The following is a 19,470-nucleotide window of genomic DNA, read 5'->3' on the forward strand; positions in this document are numbered from 1 at the left end:
AATCTAGGTGAATCTGTGGATAGAAGAAATGCTGTATTTGATGATTTGGCTACTGTGACCTCAATTTTCAAGGATATTACTCAAGAGGATATTAAAGTTGTCAAAGCTGTTAGATTTGGTAAGAAAAACAAAAATGGTGCTCGTTCCCTAAAAATTGTATTAACAAATTCTTTTGATGTAATGAATATTTTAAAAAATAAGATTCACGTTGCCAAAGCAAAAAAGATATTTATAAATTCTGATCTAACTCCCCAGCAACTCAACAAACTCAATAAAGTTAAAGAGGACCTCAAAAACGCCAAGAACAAGGTGAGAAAGATTTATTTATACGGTATGTTAAAGGTATACCTGAAATTTGCAAAAATGATAATTCCACACAAAAAAACTAGACACAACGAAACATATAAGCTCACCCCCTTTATTAATTTATTATCAAAATGTTGGTGGATTAAGAACTAAACTAAAGTCTCTGGAAATTGCCATAGCTCAATGTAATTATCATATAATCATTTTGGTGGAAACTTGGTTAACTTGTGATTATAGCGATGCAGAATTAGGACTTATTGGTTATAATGTGTTTAGAAATGATCGCAATCCTGCTGCTACAGGAAAAACTAGGGGTGGAGGTGTGTTGATTGCTGTTAAAAATGACATAAGTGCGCAGAAAGTGATAATCCCTGATTGTGAAGTAGAACAAATTTTTGTATCACTGAAAATTAATAATAAGTGCATAGTTATGGGTGGAGTTTATATCCCTCCGGCATCCGACCTAAATGTATACATGTTACATTGCAGTTCAGTTGAATATGTTATGGAGAAGTGTGGAAACTTGGTACTGTGTGGTGATTATAATTTACCAAATGCTTCCTGGAGTAATGACAACTTTGGATTAAATGTTGAATGTCCTGATGACTCTCCTGCTGTGTATTTGGCCAATTCTTTTGGTTATTTTAACATGTTTCAAATAAACACTTTACCTAACAGTCGTAATGTCTTTCTAGATTTAGTATTTACAAATTTAAACAATGTTGATGTAGTTATTCCACTTGATTCGCTATTTGATAATAGTATCCATCATTCGCCTATAGTTGTAGAATTAACTGGTTTTGAAAAGCATTATCAACTAAACTACGAGGAATTTTATTATGATTTTAAAAATGCAAATTATGTCGGATTAAATTATTACTTTGCAAGTATTAATTGGGACTTACTTTTATCAGATGATGTGAATTACAGCTTAGCAGTATTTTATGATTTTATGTATACAGGTTTTGACTTATTTGTTCCGATCAAAAAATTTAAAACAAGTTCGTTTCCGATTTGGTTTAATGGTAAATTAAGGAAGTTGATATATTTAAAAAAGAAAATACATAAGCAGTATAAATTATTTGGTAGAAGGGATGATTATTTAAGATTTTCTCAGTTAAGAGATGAATGTAAACAAGTCTCCTCTCAATGTTATACTAACTATTTGAATAATATTGAGAATGGGATTATATCTAATCCTCGACATTTTTGGAAGTATATCAATAATAAACGTAAAAGTTATAATCTGCCATCTAATATGTCCTACGGTGATAGTACAGGTGATAATGCTCAAGACGTAGTTAATTTATTTAGTAAGTTTTTCTCAACTACATATTCTAATTCTAAAGTTAATCATATCCCAATTTTTAACTATCAGCAGAGTGTAAATGTGAATAATTATAGTATTGGGCTCTCAGACATAATTGATAGTGTTTTAAAGATGCCTTGGAAATTATCGCTTGGACCAGATTGTTTGCCAGCTTATGTTCTCAAGCATTGTATTTTTACTCTCGTAAAACCTATCTGCTACTTATTTAATTCCTCACAGTACTGGCATCTTTCCTGATTTTTGGAAAACTAGTTATTTAACACCAATTTTTAAGTCTGGTAATAAAAATGATGTTGAAAATTATCGAGCGGTTTGTAACCAATCTGTATTACCCAAACTTTTTGAGTGCCTTGTAAATAACTTTTTGACATGGAATTGTAAAGATATAATTGATGTTAGACAACATGGCTTTTCTAAAGGTAAGTCTACATGCACAAACTTAATATTGTATACTAATTTCATTGCTAATTCAGTTGAACAGAAGGGTCAGATTGACGCTATCTCCACAGACTTCTCTAAAGCCTTCGATAGAGTTAACCATGATCTGCTTATTGCTAAATTAAAAGGCTATGGATTTGGAGGTAAAATAATTGAGTGGATAGGTAGTTATATATCTGGTAGATGTCAGTATGTTAAATATGGAAACTGTTTATCTCAACGAGTATCTGTAACCTCAGGAGTTCCTCAGGGGTCTCATATTGGGCCTCTCTTATTTAATATATTTGTTAATGATATATCCTCAGTGATTAAAAGTAGGAATTTTCTAATGTTTGCTGATGACCTTAAAATATTTCGAATACTAAATAACCTAGTTGACGCCTCTTTGTTACAGAATGATATTAAAAGCTTAGCTAGTTGGTGTGAGGTAAACAAGCTATACTTAAATATAAAAAAATGTTTTAAAATTACTTTTGGAAGATCAAGAGAGTTTGTAAATTATGATTATTGTATAAATAATGTACCATTGGAGGCACGTCATAATATTAAGGATTTAGGAATTAATTTTGATTCTAAATTAACTTTTAAATATCACATTAACGAAACTTCAGCTAAAGCTTTAAAAATGTTGGGATTCATTCTAAGAAACTGTAATCAGTTTTCAGTACAAACTTTAAAAATGTTATGCTTTAGTTTAGTTCTATCAGTTTTGGAGTATGGTTCTCTCATTTGGTCTCCTTCATATAATAGTGACATCTACAGTATCGAGAGAGTTTAGCATAAATTCTTGAGGGTATGTGCTTACAAGATTGGTTTTATTAGAGAACAATACACATATGATGACATACTGTCAATACTAAATATCTCACCACTACATCATAGAAGGTGTCAAGCGGATTTATGTTTCCTTTTTAAGATTATAAATGGATATGTTCAAGATCCAGAGTTACGAAGTTTAATAAGTTTTAATGTTAATACTAGAAGAACTCGTAACACTGAGATTTTCAACATTCCATTCCACACTACAAATTATGGTCAAAATGAACCCATTACAAGAATTTTACGAACTGCCAATGAGCACAGCAATAGTTTAGAGTTATTTGGAATATCTATAGCAACATTTAAGAAATCAGTTGAGAGATTTTGAGCATTATATAACTTAATAATAACTTAAGCTACTACTTTTATTGAATTTTGTTTAATTTTAATTTTGGTTTTTTTTAACGCAACCTATTGAACCTATGCTTTGTAAAGGTTGACGTCCTATTTTTGTAAAAATGGTGTATCCGTAAAATAAATAAAATAAATAAATTGAAAATTAAGAGTTTTGTAATACCAAAAATATAGCACTAGAGTGACATCTTGTGGGTGTCGGACTCTATTATTACGGAACTCATAATTTTCAAGTTGAAGTACTTACTTATATTTAATTAATAAAGATTGTTGATTTCTTGTCCGATAAATTTACAGCCACGTTTTGTTAGTCCAACAACATAAATATATTAATGACGCCAGATGCGGAAACACGTCCAACATGCACTCTGAAATTTTTCAGAAAGTGGTAGACTCGCTCAAACGAAGCAGTTAATACCATTTTTAAGACTTCTGGGGCATCATTAATTTGTAGGGTCCGAGAAGTTAGCTACAGATATAAGGAAATGAAGTCATGGCAGTATTGCCATGTGTTCTTAGAATAAATCGGAAAAGAGCATGTGATATATTTTTATTAATTTGTTGATTAACATGGAAACTATCTACAGTAGGAAAAATGAAAGAATACCCATGAACGAACATATAAAACACGCTGTATTTTCCTGTCACCGTGTCACCGTGTCACACAAAAAATTGGCCAGCGCAAGTACATGTAATAATTATTGTTACATGTACTTGCACTGGACAATTTTCTTTGTGACACGGTGACAGGAAAATACAGCGTGTTTTATATGTTCGTTCATGGGTATTCTTTCATTTTTCCGACTGTAGGTAACTATGTAGATAAAATAACGAGAGAAAATTTTAAATTTCTCTAATTATGTTGAAATACCAAGATTTTAGTATCAATAATAAAGTTAAAAAGTCTAAAATAAGTAAAATTCTGCTGGTGTAAGATTTTACTATATACTTTTAGTTTATTATTATCATTTGTATAAATAATAAAATTAAACAGTGAAAAACTTTCACGGGTACAATAGTTGTAGGCATTTTAAAAGGCACAAAATAAACACAAAAATAACTTACTGGGGAAGTGAACACTTTTCAGTAACTAACAGCATATCAGTATTCAGGTACATTCATTCCAAATAATAAAAAGAAAGCCATAAAATTTATATCTGCGGAAAATCTGTGCAATCTGGCAAACACAAATTTAAACGTTTTGACTCTATTGCCAAATCTATCCAGTAATCTATCAGGACAATTGCCACAAACAAATTTCTAATAATTAACTGTAATTAATATCAAAACAAACAACAAATATTTATTCGTTCGTGTTTTACATAATTAAAAAATAGCAAAATCCATAAAATAATGTAAAACAGGTAGTTTTCAAAGCATTCTCTGTATATTTGAAGCGTGCAACATATTATACATTATATACATTATATACATTCTAATCACATGGCAACACTGTCAAACTTAAATTCAACGTTCTGGGAAAATCTAATGCGGCTAACTTCTCGGACCCTGCAACTTAATGATGTCCGACTTATGTTGTAATCATCTTCCAAAAAGGACGATATACTGTGGACTATATGTATCATCAGGCGTTTTCTTTGTTATTAATGATTGGAACAATATTTTTACTTCTTCTTCTAGCGTTGACTCCACTAATAAAGGTTGGCTATAACTAGGGTTACCAAACGTCCAGATTTCGTCTGGACAGTCCAGCAGTGGTGTCATGGTGTGGGAACGCCGTTCCGGCACTGGTTAAGAAAAGGAAAAAAATTAATAGAGGATTTAGGTTTTGTAAACAAAAATTAGCAGTGCGTTCCGGCACTGCTAATTTTGCCATGACACCACTGCAGTCCAGATTTGAAAGACATGTCCGGATTAGCATCCGGATATGAGAAATGTCCGGATTTTTCTTTACTAAAAAAAATGGAAAATACTAGGCCCAACGGTGTTAAATTTCATTCTGCGCCGCACCTTAGGTCTAAAGTATATTAAAACATAGGTGTATGTATTTTAAACTAGCAGAGATTTTCGATGTTAGTTGCATATTGTAGTGAAACAGCTGTACTTTTAATAGGGAACTTGCACATTTTTTTTATTAGATAATAATGTTCAGTTTTGTTTAAAAATGAGATTTCCAAAATTTCACGCTTCAAAAACTCGTAATAACTTAGAAATACATATTTAAAGTCTTCTGCGGTATAAAATAGTTCAAACGGCCCGTGACGTCACATAGTTTTGCATTAGTTTTGATTATGGTTATATTCCACTGTGTCTAGGTACACGCTAACGTGTACGCAAATAAAAAAGTTAGGTAGACGCGAATTAAACTTCATCAAGCCAGTGACGTCATTATTTAGCTTGCGCAGTGACTATACATTTTGGTACATGCTATTTTGATATGTTTATGATTTTTGATATGATTGTGTTTGTTTGATAGAAAAATATTTGTTAAGGGAAGGGAAGCAGAACTATTCAGATGTTTTAAACTTAATTGTAATAAATCAATGTATATAAACTCCTGGACAAAATTAACGCACCATTTTAATTAATCTAAATATTTACAATATTAACACAAAATAAAACTAAGTTACATTGAAATAAGGTGAATAAACACCTACAAATAAGTCCAACATGACTTTATCATGACCTTAATTTGCCTTATTGTTTCTTTAAAAAATTGTTTTTGCCGGAAATGCGTAAATAAGCTAGCATAACTCCAAATTGCAAAAAGAAGAAAATCAGTAAAGTAACACAATAAAATGCATCTTGGTCAACACTAATACAGTGTAGGCCCTCCTCTACTTCTTATGACTGCATTTATGCGTCGAGGCATGCTTGATATCAAATGTTCAACAAAAGCTTGCGGAATATTCTCCCATTCTTCAATAACGGCCTCAATGAGTTGGTTGTGATTGGCAATAAGGGGTCTACGACTTCGAATCTTTTTTTTAGATAGTCCCGTAGATGCTCTATAGGATTCATGTCCGGAATGTTAGGTGGCCACTCTAATAATGGAGTATCAACATGATTTAGGTAGCCAATAACCTGTCGAGCCACATGAGGACGAGCGTTGTCTTGCATGAATAAAAAATTAGGTCCAAGAAACGGAGCAAAAGGCATTACATGTTCGACAATAATGTTGTCTAAGTAATAATGGGCATTCATAGACCTCGTACGTATGGGGACCAACTCCGTACGAGCTTCAAAACAAATTCCCCCCCAAAACATTTCAGAGCCACCACCAAAAGGTATTTTAGGAGAGATATTGCAGCTGGCAAACCTTTCTCCTCGCCTTCGCCAGACATGATCACGACCCTCTAGAGCTTTTAGGCTTACTCTAGTCCCATCGGAGAAAAGAACTCGTTTCCAATCATCGATGGTCCAATTTTGATGTAATCTTGCAAAATTTAATCTCTGAACCCTGTGTTCTCTGGTAAACAAGGGTTTTTTGGCCGGTTTCTTGTTGCTCAATTCTGCTTCATGTAAACGTCTTCTAACTGTTCAAGACGATATCGCGACATTTCGAACATCTGCTAGTTCAGTTTTTAGCAAATTGCTGGTGACTCTCCTCTCTCTGAGAGCACATTGTCTCAAAAACGATCATCAATTTGATTAGTGCAACGTTTTCGCCCTTGCCCTGGTCTTCGATGGTACGACCCCGTTTTCATTGTATCGCTTCACCTTGCGACTGATGCTGGAATGATGTCTTCCTAATAAACCTGCAGCGTATCACATTGAATATCCTTAATCTAGGAGAGTCGATGCTCGCACTGCCTCCTCCATTGACAAATTTCTTTGGCGGTTCATTTTTTTATTTGATTTTTATGCAAATGAACTTCCAAACATGCATGTGATGAAAAATATCACAATAAAAAGCTTGTTTCTCACTAGCACTTTGCTTTAATCGGCACTTTTTATGGAAAGTTTAACTCACTTTTGGTCTAAAACGAAGTTTAATACAAATTATTGTTAAAACAAGACTATTATTAGCTTACATAACAACTGTCACTGTCAAACAAGGTCCATAGGCAACTTGTCGTACAGTAAATTATCACTAAATAAATATTATTGAGAAAATAGGAGTGGTGCGTTAATTTTGTCCAGGAGTTTATATATATAAAAGTATATATTTAGGTTAGCAAAATAATTATATATGTATTTAGTTGACATGACATGTAGGTACAAAATATTGTTAAAATAATTTTTGTATGTAAGTGAATTATTATAATCAACTATTCTAAATGCAAAATAAGCCACAAATTAACTAAAAAAATTATTTTATTAACGTTTCGATGTCCAAATCGGATATCATTGTCAAAATACAAAAATTAGTCAGATTATAAAGTATTAGAAAATTTTTTTTATTAAGCAACAACATTTTTGTTTAATTAAATAATATTTTGTATTTTGACAACGACATCCGGTTTAGACGTCGAAACGCTAATAAAATCAATTTTTTAGTTAAATTGTGGCTTCGTTCTCATTTAAAATAGTTGATTACAAAAATGCCACAAGGATAATAGCTTCAGAACAAGTTAATTATTATTGTGAAAGCTTTAGGTCTTCCTATTATTTTAATCTTGGACGGTAATACTATTTCATTTATAACTAAAAAAATATATATTAATTTATAGTCTCTTATCTTTTTCGTACTGTTTTAAAATGTTCTTAAACTCGTTAAAAGAACTAAATAATTGTCCACACTCCATAGTAAATTTAAAAACAAACACTAAACAAAAAAAAATGAGAAATCACTGACACCAAATATCACTGAAAACCAATATATATTTGGAACAGAAGGTTGAATCATATATATTTGGAACAGAAGGTTGAATCAGTGAATACTGAGATTTGGATTGTTTACAAAGATCTCGCCATGATTGACTCCACTGATTTTTAACTCGATGCTTAATAGTGTTAACTAAATCAGATATGCAAAACTTACGATTATTTGAAGTACCATACTCAATAGCTTTTTTAGCCAAACTATCAACATATTCATTATGCGTTAGTCCTATATGAGCCTTAACCCATAAAAAGTTCACTCTTCTTTTATTTTTATAAATTTCAAAAAGGATTTTCTTAATTAGTAGGATATCCATATTTGAATTGTTATTGGGAAAATCTATAGTTTTAATGGCAAGAAGAACAGAGAGTGAATCGGAAATAATTGTTGCAGATATATCTTCCGATTCTTTAAAATATTGCAGGACCTCATAAATTGCTATGGCTTCACCATTGAAGATAGAAAAATCATGGCCTATCTTAAACATTTTTTCTGTTTTAGTAGCAGGTATGTAAAAGGCACATCCAGTGCCAGCTAACGTCTTAGATGCGTCTGTATATATATTTACAGAGTCTGGCCAATTCTCTGAGTCTTTGGTTACTCAGAAATTTCCTCATCTTCAAAAAGGCTGTTCTTGATTGCTCTATTCTTGATCGAATTTTGGATTTCGGATTTAGATCTTCCGTAATCCTGACTCTTAAGTAGTTCATTTTGTCTACTTGTTCAATATCTTCATTGTTATCTCAATCCTTGTTATAAATGACCCTTATTACCCTTCTTACTGATAATCGCTTGTTTTCTTTATGCTTTTTTTTTTATTTTATTGTTAAACCAAACTGTTCCCCAATATCACACATTGTGTTTAGTAGCATCTGCAGGTCTTTCTCAGTTTCAGTGATAATGACTCAGCATAAAGGTAATAAATCAGCATAACGAATGTTATTTATATTTTCACCATTTATTTTGCTGCCTGGGCCCTGATAGCTCAGGCCTTAGTATGCCTGACTTCCACCCAGGTAGACCATTGTTCGAAACCCAGCGCCGGCGAGAACATCTAGACATTTTTAAATGTCTATAGGCTCCAGGTCGACTCAGCCTGAATAAAATGAGTACCCTGGGTAAAACCAGGGGTAATAATAGGCGGTTGAAGCGTAGCACTGGCCCTGTTACCTTCTTTGTATACTGTAGGACCTAGAGATAGCAGACTACCCTGCTATAATCCCAAAGCCGCATTAGTGGTATAAAACGGGAGACTATTATTATTATCTTGTTGCCTTCTGTTCAGTTTTTAAGTGCTTGTGTAAATACCTCTTTAGAGGATTATTATATAGTAATAGCGAAAGTACTCAGCCTTGTCTCACTTACCTACTTATATGTTGCTCATCCATGCTATTTCCATCTAATGTTACCACAGACTGTTGATTCCAATTTTTACAAACATTTTTAAAAAACAGCATTCTTTTCAGGTATGGCTCATTTTTTGGAACACATGGTTTTTATGGGTAGTGAAAAATTTCCAGCAGAAAATGATTTTGATTCATTTATAAAGAAATGTGGTGGTACTGACAATGCTTCAACAGACATGGAAACAACATGTTATTATTTTGAGTGTCTTGAAAAAAAATTACATGAAGCCTTAGATAAATTTGCTCAATTCTTTATTTCGCCTTTAATGAAGAAAGGGGCAATGACAAGGGAAAGAGAGGCTATAGAGTCTGAATTTCAAATGGCACTGCCTTCAGATCCACACAGAAAAGAGCAACTACTCCTTCAGTTGGCCAAGCCTGAATCTCCTGTTAATGCATTTGGTTGGGGTAATTTAAAGACTTTAAGAGATGATATCGATGATGATAAGTTATATGAGGGAGTGCATGCTTTTAGGAAAAGGCATTACTCTGCTCATAGAATGACTTTGGCCATTCAAGCAAGACTGCCTTTGGATACTCTCCAGGAATATGTAGTAGGTTGCTTCTCAAATGTCCCAAACAGTCATTTAGATAAAGATGATTTCAGTGCCTTTAAAGAAGGTGTATTTGACACTCCGGAATTTAGTAGAATTTACTATATCAAACCATTACAGCAAGTGATCAAGCTGGATTTAAATTGGAGTCTACCATCACTCAAACATATGTACAAAAGTAAACCAATGGGTTATGTATCCTGTCTTATAGGAGATGAGGGGAAGGGGAGTTTGTTGTCTTATTTAAAGAGCAAATCATGGGCTACTTCAATGCAAGCAGGTAACAGGTTTATTTCTTATTCAGTCAATTCAATACATTCATTATTGGAGACAAACTGCAACAATAATAATATAAGCTAAATGTACTTTTATAGAAAATATTTTTTGTCTTTAAGTAATGTCATCATTACTTTTAAATTATTTAATGTTGATTATTGTGGTTTAATTTGTTATGAGTTCCCTCTATAATAAGTGACAACTTATTTTTAACAAACTTGAGCTGTTCCCAGTTAATCTGAAAAGTAATATAGGCCAAATAGGTTTCATCATTAAAAAAAATAGAAGCAAATAATTTTGCTATAAAAATGAACAACCATTTTCATCTTGTTACAACACGAAGCCCAAGCCATCTTATATTTCAGTTCGGTTAGAGAGGACAACAAGCACCCTATCAGATAAGGCATATGTTGCTATCTTTGATATATAAATAATTTTGTATTCGATTCATTTACTATAGATACTGATATCACTACTGATTAACCAATTTATTTAAATAACACTATTGCAAACAGTATCATTGAAAAAAAGTCTGGAGATTAAACGAAATTTGAAATGAAAGTTCAAATAGTAAAGTGAGATAATGTGATATCTGAAATCAATCCTGAACTGGTTTATCAAACATTATTTATTAACAACTTTATCAACATATTATATACAATGAGTGCCACAATATAAAACATATGTATCTACCTATTTCGAATCATAAAAAAAATTAATCATGGCTCATCATTAATTACATTGTTTAATCTGTAAAACATAGAGATTAACTTAAAAAGTCTGCTGGACATAGGCCTACCTCAGTTTCTTCCAATTTTCTCTACACTGGGCTGCTTGTAGCCAGTTTCTCGCAATCTTTTCACATCGTTGGTTCTTCTACTTGGTGGTCGTTCGCAGTTTCTTTTATAGTTTCTGGGCTTCTATTTGATGATTCGACTTGTCCAATATCCATATTGTGTCCTAGCTAAGTGCCATGTCCAATTTGACTTAAATATCGTGACTCTTCTTCTTCTTCTTTAGGTTATTGGCCTCCACCTACTTGGGTATTTGGCCAGCTCATCGTGGCGGAATAAGGGAAAAATCCCTTATTTACTTACAATTTGTAGTTAGCACATTGTACAATTTTCTTCTTCTTCTTCTTCTTCTTCTTTAGTTAACTGACAATTTTGGTTGGCGTGGGACAAACATGGCAAGATAAAAAAAATTCACGCCAGGGGCAACTGTCTATCAATACACAATCTTCTTTTTCTTCTTTGATTTAGTAGAAAATTTGAGTTGGCGTGGGACAAATACAACAACTTAACTTTTTTCTCTCAGGGGCAACTGCCGACTACTACACAATCTTATTCTTCTACTTCTTTTTTAGTTTACTGGCAATTTTGAGTTGGCATGGGACAAATACAACAAAGACACAAACTTTTTGCTTTTAGGGGTAACTGCCGACCATTATACAATCTTATTCTTCTACTTTTTTGAGTTTACTGGCAATTTTGAGTTGGCATGAGACAAATGCAACATTATGATTCTTTTAATGACATCTTGAACACCTGATCTTTGGTTGTGTGGTCTCGAAGACTCCGACCTAACATTTCATGTTCCATGGCTTGTTGTGTAACTTTGAGTTTATTTGAGATTTTAGTGTCACTTTTAAACTCTCTGTCTCCCCATATGAACTTCTTAGAATATGGCTTAGTTTGCCAAATGCTGCTCATGTCAGCCAATTTGTTTTTGCATTTCATGTGTTTGATTGTCTCTGCTTATTTTGATCTCGTGCCACAGATATTTGTGTCTGTTTGTTATATGGTATTATTATCAATAGTTAATCCTATTGTTAATCCTAAAGCCTATTGTTAATCCTGCTCTCTCAGAGTGTTTACGAATATATCATAGAAATTGTGTCATGTAAGTTGTCTGATATTAATCTAACGTCATCCGCAAAACTCACATGATTTAATTTCTCATCTATATTGATGCTCATATCTTGCCATTGATTGTGCTTAAATATTGACTCTAGAGCTGCCGTTAACAATTTTGGTGAAATATCTCTCTATATTTCTATTTGTCCAAACTGAGGACTCAAATATTGATGCCATCCTTTCCAAATTTTGCGAAAACGGAGAGAGCTGCGGCCAGGAAAAATGGTCTACCGATGACGAATCAGCCGAGTTAAATTTCAATATTCACCACAAAATTGACGAAAATGCCGATTTCAAGTCAATTTACCTCAAAAGTCACCATCCGAGCATCTCAAGCTTGGTGAATCGTTCTCCATTGCAAAATGCGTTTCGAATCACTTGAAAAAAGTAATCCTTTTTTATTCGAAGAATACAAGAAATATATTGATCAATATATTTCCCTGAATCACGCCAAATATGTTGCTCTCACTCTCCAAAACTCACTAAACGAAGATAAATATTTTCTGTCCCATCATTAAAGGATTACTAACTACAAAGTTGCGGACAGTGTTTGGTGGAATAGTTCAGATAAATAAGGAAAAAAATATCCTGTTGGTGACACAACCCCCTCCAGGCGGAAACCAAATTTTTTGAGTAGTATGGTCATCTATAATAATAACCTATATGTTTCCTGCAGCCGATTTTGATGATATACATAGTTATAAACAAATGAAGATCAAAAAACGCCAAATTTTCGCTTTTTTCGTCTATTACCAAAAAGTTAAGAATTTTAAACAAATTTGGGAGTCAGAAGCTCATAAATCATATAAAAAACTTTAATATGGCGTTCGCTGTATATGTCTATCCCTATTGGTTGCTTAGGAAATTGCAAAATAAGTCATAAATTTTGAGTTTTTATAAATATATATTGATAACTTATGTAAAACTTAACTTAGAACCTTCTTATTAGACGGATTGCTGAGACTTCTTGTGCTTAAATTATACCCGAAATTAAATTTCAAAGCAATTGGTCAAATAGTTTAAAAGTTATTTAATTTGTTTATCCCAAATTAATTTTTTTTGCAACACTGTCAGAAAATGATGAAGTTACAGTAATACTTTGGATAGTTTATGAAAGAAGAAGATTTATACTATTAATTTGATTAAAAAAATTGCAAAAATAATTCTAAATATAGCAAAATTATTTTGCAAGAACATGTCGATTTTCTGCTTATAAACAATTAGAATAACTTTTTAACCATTACCCGTAGAAAAATTATTTTTTCACATTTAAAAAGACTGAATTTTTATACAAATTAAAAAAAAGAAAAAATTGTCCTAGGACAATTAGGGACGAAGTTGCCTCCCCTCTTTTTTTAATTCACTGCAGCTTTCTTTATAACAATTACGAAATCAAAACAGCCACATTTGAAAGAAGATACTTCAAGAAGATATACAAAGCTTCAAAATGTGACCCTTAAAATCGACCGGCCTTGAAACTTGGGAGATCGATGAGAAGGGGAAAGGAACTGTTAGCTGTATCTCTTGTTCTCGCCTATGGATTTCGACGTTTCTTTTTTTAATTTGTATGTACTTTTTGCGTACGGTACGAGTATGCATTATTTAAATAAATTAATTGTTATATACACCATCAAATTTGTTTAAACAATTTTTTTTTCAATTTTTTTTTAATATTTGAAGTCACTTTAATCACAAAACATAAATATTTATAAATAATATAATAATACATAGTCTTTCATTAAACTTAGTAATAATTTAAAATATGAAAAAACAAATTATCCCATTCAATTGTTTCTAAAAATAGTATTGGTCTATGGAAATCAAAAAATCTCAAATGAACTAGGTTTTATTTTTTTTCTAAACATGCTATTAGATGAATGAAAAACTGAAGTTACAGAACCACCAAAAAAGAGATAAACGTAATTGATTGGGGTTGGAAATTCAGCTAAGAACAGTTAGTACCGATCCGATCAACAGATCTTCTTTATACCAGATATTTTATTAAGATAAATTACCTGCTCTTGAAAAAGAGTACAGAGATATCAATATTGTATGGACTTCGACAACCAAAACCTCTATCTTTCTCTATTATCTATTTTGAAGTTTCTTTTTTTATCTGTATGTACACTTTGCGTACGTTACGGATAGGTTTTTTGTTAATAAAGTGGTTATTTAATTAACTATGTAAATTGTGTAAACAATTTTTGAAAATGCTTTTACGGTATTTTTAGATTGACTTTGTTGGCAATCATAGGAGTGGATCATTTGCACTTGAACTTATGATAACTTATAATAAATAGGTAACTGATAATTGTTACGTTTTTCATAAAAATACAGGTATAGTCCAAGTAATGAAGCTTAAAATAGGACAAAACCTCGCAATTTTTACAGAATGGACCGATTTGCTTAAAAATTTGAGAATAAGTAGTGAATAGTCCAAGGATCAAAATCTATATGATGCTGAAAGGCGTTTTTACCATGGGGTTGGTTGTCACCCCATCTCGGGGGTGGACATTTTTTTTATATTTTGACCTCAAGAGTTAGTAAAAACATTAATTCTAAGCAAAAAACGTTCTATATATTTTTTTGGTAAAATTAATAGTTTTCGATTTATTCGCTATCCAAAGTGTTAGTTTTATATCGAAAAAATCAATGTTGTTAATAAGTTTTCGGCTAATAACTCCAAAAGTTTTCGTTTTATCAAAACAACTTTACCTACTTAACAAAAATGTACCTTTTGAAACAATAAACAAAAAAGTTTCCTTTAGTTTTTTTTAAGACCAATAGTAATCAAGCTATACATTATTAAATGTAAGCTATTCTTCGTCAAATGCTAAATACTGTAGTTTCAAAGTCAAAAGACGGGAAAACTATTCATTTTTCGAGAATAACTTGTTTAAAGTAATTTAAAGCATTTTAAAATATCTATCAACAGAAATAAAAACAAAGTATTTAGCTCAAAAATTAAGTGACGTATATTGAAAAGAATGTTAGTCCCTACTTTTTTTAGCGAAAAAGTGATCCGAAGCAACCTCCTAATCACCACCCTAATTAAAATTAGTCATTAACCTTATTTGGTCTTCTTTATTTTTATATTATTAATAGGTTCTAGAAGTTTGACTGGCTTAGAATGATTAGTTTTTAAAAAAATGGAGTTAGAAGCGAATAACGATTTTTTGTAGTTTAAAAAAAATGGCTTTTTCTTCAGAATAGAAAGATTAGCATCAGAGAAACGAAAAAATGTTTAAATACGAAATTGTAGCGTATCTAATTCTCAAAAAACTGGTTTGCAAAAATTTTTACTACAGTAAAAATTGAGTGAGTTATTGATAATTAAAACTTGTAATAACATGCAAAAACCACCTTTACCAACCCTTTCAAAGTCACCTCTTTTTGCGACTGAGGATTTTAAAAAGAATTAATATTAATAGGCTTATATAACTTATAAATATCTACAAAATTCTATTTTGCCAAACTTTCTAAGATAAAAAATAGAAAAGTTACGGTTAAACAATCAATATATATTTTTGAAAAAAAAAGGAGAAATCCAATTGGAAGCATAATAATGTAAGTTAGCGATGTTGTTAGTCATTGGTCTTATTCATTCTTCTTTATTTATGTATTATTAATAGAATTATGTATTAGAAGTTTGACTGGCTTAGAAAGATTAGTTTTTAAAAAACTGGAGTTAAAAGCGGATGACGAATTTTTGTAGTTTGGTAAAAATGTCGATTTCTTCAGAATAGAAAGATTAGCATCACAGATACGAAAAAATGTTTAAATATGAAATTGTAGGTTATTTAATTCCCAAGAAATTGGTTGGAGAAAATTTTTCTACGGCAAAAATTGAGTGAATCGTAAATTAGTATATTATTGAAAAACACTTATTTTTTCGATATAAAACTAACACTTTCGATAGCGAATAAATCGAAAACTATTCATTTTATCAAAAAAATGTATAGAACATTTTTTGCTTAGAATGAATGTTTTTATTAACTTTTGCGGTCAAATTATAATAAAAAATTTCCACCCCCGGGATGGGGTGGCAACCATCCCCATGGTAAAAGCGCCTTTCGGCATCATATAGATTTTAATCCTTGCACTATCCACTACTTGTTCTCAAATTTTCAAGCAAATCGATCCATTCTGTAAAAATTGCGAGGTGAAAAGCTTCAGTTCCTGGACTAGTAATATTAGATAAATCTCTCCTTTTATTTTATTTTAATAGTATTGTTATCATCCAAAAATGTATGAAATATATTAATTTTTGTTTTTTTTACAGTCTTAAAAAATTATAACTTCCAATGTTGTAAGATACAATTATTATAATATTGTAGAAAATTTCTGCAAATAATTTTGTTCTTTTTGTCCTCTCTCTAATTTTCTTACATTTCATTTTTCATAGAAATAAAACCTAGTTTATTTGAGATGTTTATTTTCAATGCAATATTATAAACCAATGTTAGTTTTAGGAATAATTGAATAGAATTAGTATATATTAATTATTAGACTTAGGCAAATTTGCAAATAAAACGGTTTTAAATATGCGCATAAATATGCAGTGTTTTACTCAAAAATATGCAAGTTTATCTAGAAAATATGCATTTAATAAAAAACTATTTACAATATTTTTTAATTTACAAAAAACGATATTATTTCGAATTGTGGTACAAAAAATTTTTCTAACAAAAACAAATGTGGCTTCTATCTGAGTACATAGAAAAACTTCTGTCGACATCAAGTGATGTAACTGGGGCATTTTTCAAATTCACCATAATAGTTGGCTAGTACTTGCACCAAAAATGTCCCAGCTAGTATTTGAACCACTCCTATTTTTTCCATGGCTGTCTAAATTTTTGGAATGTTTACTTTCCAATATGTATTACTTTTAACGTTTTGACACAATGATTCAAATTCTTTTATTAAAAATGTACTTTCTAACAATGATAATTTGGAGGAATCCAATTGGGTAATAGTTTTTTGAGAAAAACTGTAGTTTGATTTTATGAATGACACTGAACTGTTTATTTTCGGCATTTTCAAAGCACAACAATTACAGAGACAGGTGTTCACGGCTTATTTTACAACAAAAGTTAAAAGGACCGTCAAAATAAAAATGTTTACCTAGAGATATAAACTGGCAGATTTTGGAACTGTCTTTTATTAGTTACGATACCAAAAAATTTAATACCAAGAGATTATAAAACAAAATAAATATTGAGATTTGGTTACATTCTATTTGGTTACAAGCTATTGGTTACATGAATATAAAAATACATACATGAATACAACCAAACTTTCAAATTATTCGCGGTGTGCAAGTACTTGGAAGGGGAAACGAGAAACGACCCTGCGCGAGTCGCGGAGAAATATTGCAACTATCTTAAATAATTCATATTGTCAATTGAAATTGCCAAATTGTCGTATATTTCATACCTTCTGTCAATGAAGCAGAAAAATTATATATTGCTCCACAATATTGATATGATATGCAATTATTATATAAAGGTAAATTTAATTAATTTTATTTTGCTTGCAGTACTGCATTTTAATAACTAATTTTATTTACTACATACAATTGTTGACGTTTTCATAACATAACCTGAATCTTATTTTTTCTTCTTATTATTTTTTTGGACTATGGCCTTGACAATTATCCAGTAACCAGGACTAATATAATTGGCCAATATAATTAAAAGTGCGAATTTTAGTATAGAGCGTAGAAATAGGGGTCGCTTTGCCGAACTTGCACGGTCCCAATATGGACTTTATGCCCATTTATATAAAAATATGCAGAATTGGAGATTTTTGCATTTTTATGCATAATATGCAAAATATACAATTTGCATATTTGCCTATGTCTATTAATTATAAATAATATGTACGTTTTACAATAAAAGTTACATCAAATATTATTTAAAAAATTGAAAAAAAAATTGTTTAAACATATTTGATGGTGTATATAGCAATTAATTTATTTAAATAATGCATATTCGTAGTGTACGTAAAAAGTACATACAAATTAAAAAAACAAACGTCGAAATAAATAATCGAGAACCAGAGATACAGTTAACAGCTTCTTCCCCTTCTCATCGCTATCCCAAGTTTCAAGGCCGGCAGATTTGAAGGGTCACATTTTTAAGCGTTGTGGACGATTTCCTTGAAAGGAAATCTTTTTATATTTGGTACATTAATACTATGAAGTACATTCTTTCAAATGCGGCTAATTTTATTTCTTAATTGTTATAAACAAAGCTGTTGTGAATTAAAAAAATAAGGGGGCTAACTTCGCACCTAATTGTTCTAGGACAATTATTTTTCTTTCTAAATGTGTATAAAAATTCACTCTTTCTAAATATGAAAAAATTATTTTCTACGGGTAACGGTTAAATAGTTATTCTAATTGTTTATAAGCAAAAAATCGACATGTTCTTGCAAAATAATTTTACACTATTTAAAATTATTATTTGTTATTTGTTTAATTAAGTTAATAGTATAAATCTTCTTCTTTCATAAACTGTACGAAGTATTACTGCATCCTCATCATTTTCTGACTTATAGTGTTGCAAAAAAAATAATTTGGGATAAACAAATTAAATAACTTTTAAACTATTTGACCAATTGCTTTGAAATTTCGGGTATAATTTCGGGTCTAATAAGAAGGTTCTAAGTTAATTTTTACATAAGTTATGAATATTTATAAAAACTCAAAATTTATGACTTATTTTGCAATTTTCTAACCAACAAATATGGATAGACATATGCAGCGAACGCCGTATTGAAGTTTTTTATATGATTTATGAGATCTTATTCTCAAATTTGTTTAAAATGCTTCACTTTTTAGTGATAGAAGAAAAAAGCGAAAATTTACCGTTTTTGATCTTCATTGGTTTATAACTATGTATATCATCAAAATCGGCTGCAGGAAACATATAGGGTATTAATATAGATGTCCCTACTACTCAAAAAATTTAGTTTCGGCCTGAAGGGGGATGTGTCACGAGAAAAATCTTATTTCTCTGGACTAGAAGCGCAAAATCCACTTCCAAAAATATTCTCTCAACTATATATTGCTCACTGTTTATCAAGTACAGCCAGATCTCTTTGCTATCCTATGTCGATTTCGATAATTTAAATTTGTTTTTATCGTGGACATACAAGAGATGTATCGGCAAATCAATGTCAACCCCAATCAAACGTTCTTACAAAATATTCTTCGGAAAAACAGCCCTAGCTAAAGGAAATAGCTACTCGCTTTGTCACGAAATATCCACATGGTTCTGAT

General features: G+C 31.1%; 1 protein-coding gene across 1 annotated transcript in view; it reads left to right on the top strand.

The window, feature by feature from the left end:
- LOC114349482 (nardilysin) overlaps positions 1 to 19,470 on the top strand; it is a 32,871-nt gene that overhangs the window by 4,905 nt on the left and 8,496 nt on the right. Inside the window, exon 2 of the mRNA XM_028299864.2 lies at positions 9,500 to 10,273. Within this exon, the coding sequence (XP_028155665.1) occupies positions 9,500 to 10,273 (774 nt within the window). The remainder of the gene's footprint in view (positions 1 to 9,499; positions 10,274 to 19,470) is intronic.

The sequence above is a fragment of the Diabrotica virgifera genome, chromosome 2 (assembly GCF_917563875.1).
Source record: "Diabrotica virgifera virgifera chromosome 2, PGI_DIABVI_V3a".
Taxonomy (NCBI): domain Eukaryota; kingdom Metazoa; phylum Arthropoda; class Insecta; order Coleoptera; family Chrysomelidae; genus Diabrotica; species Diabrotica virgifera.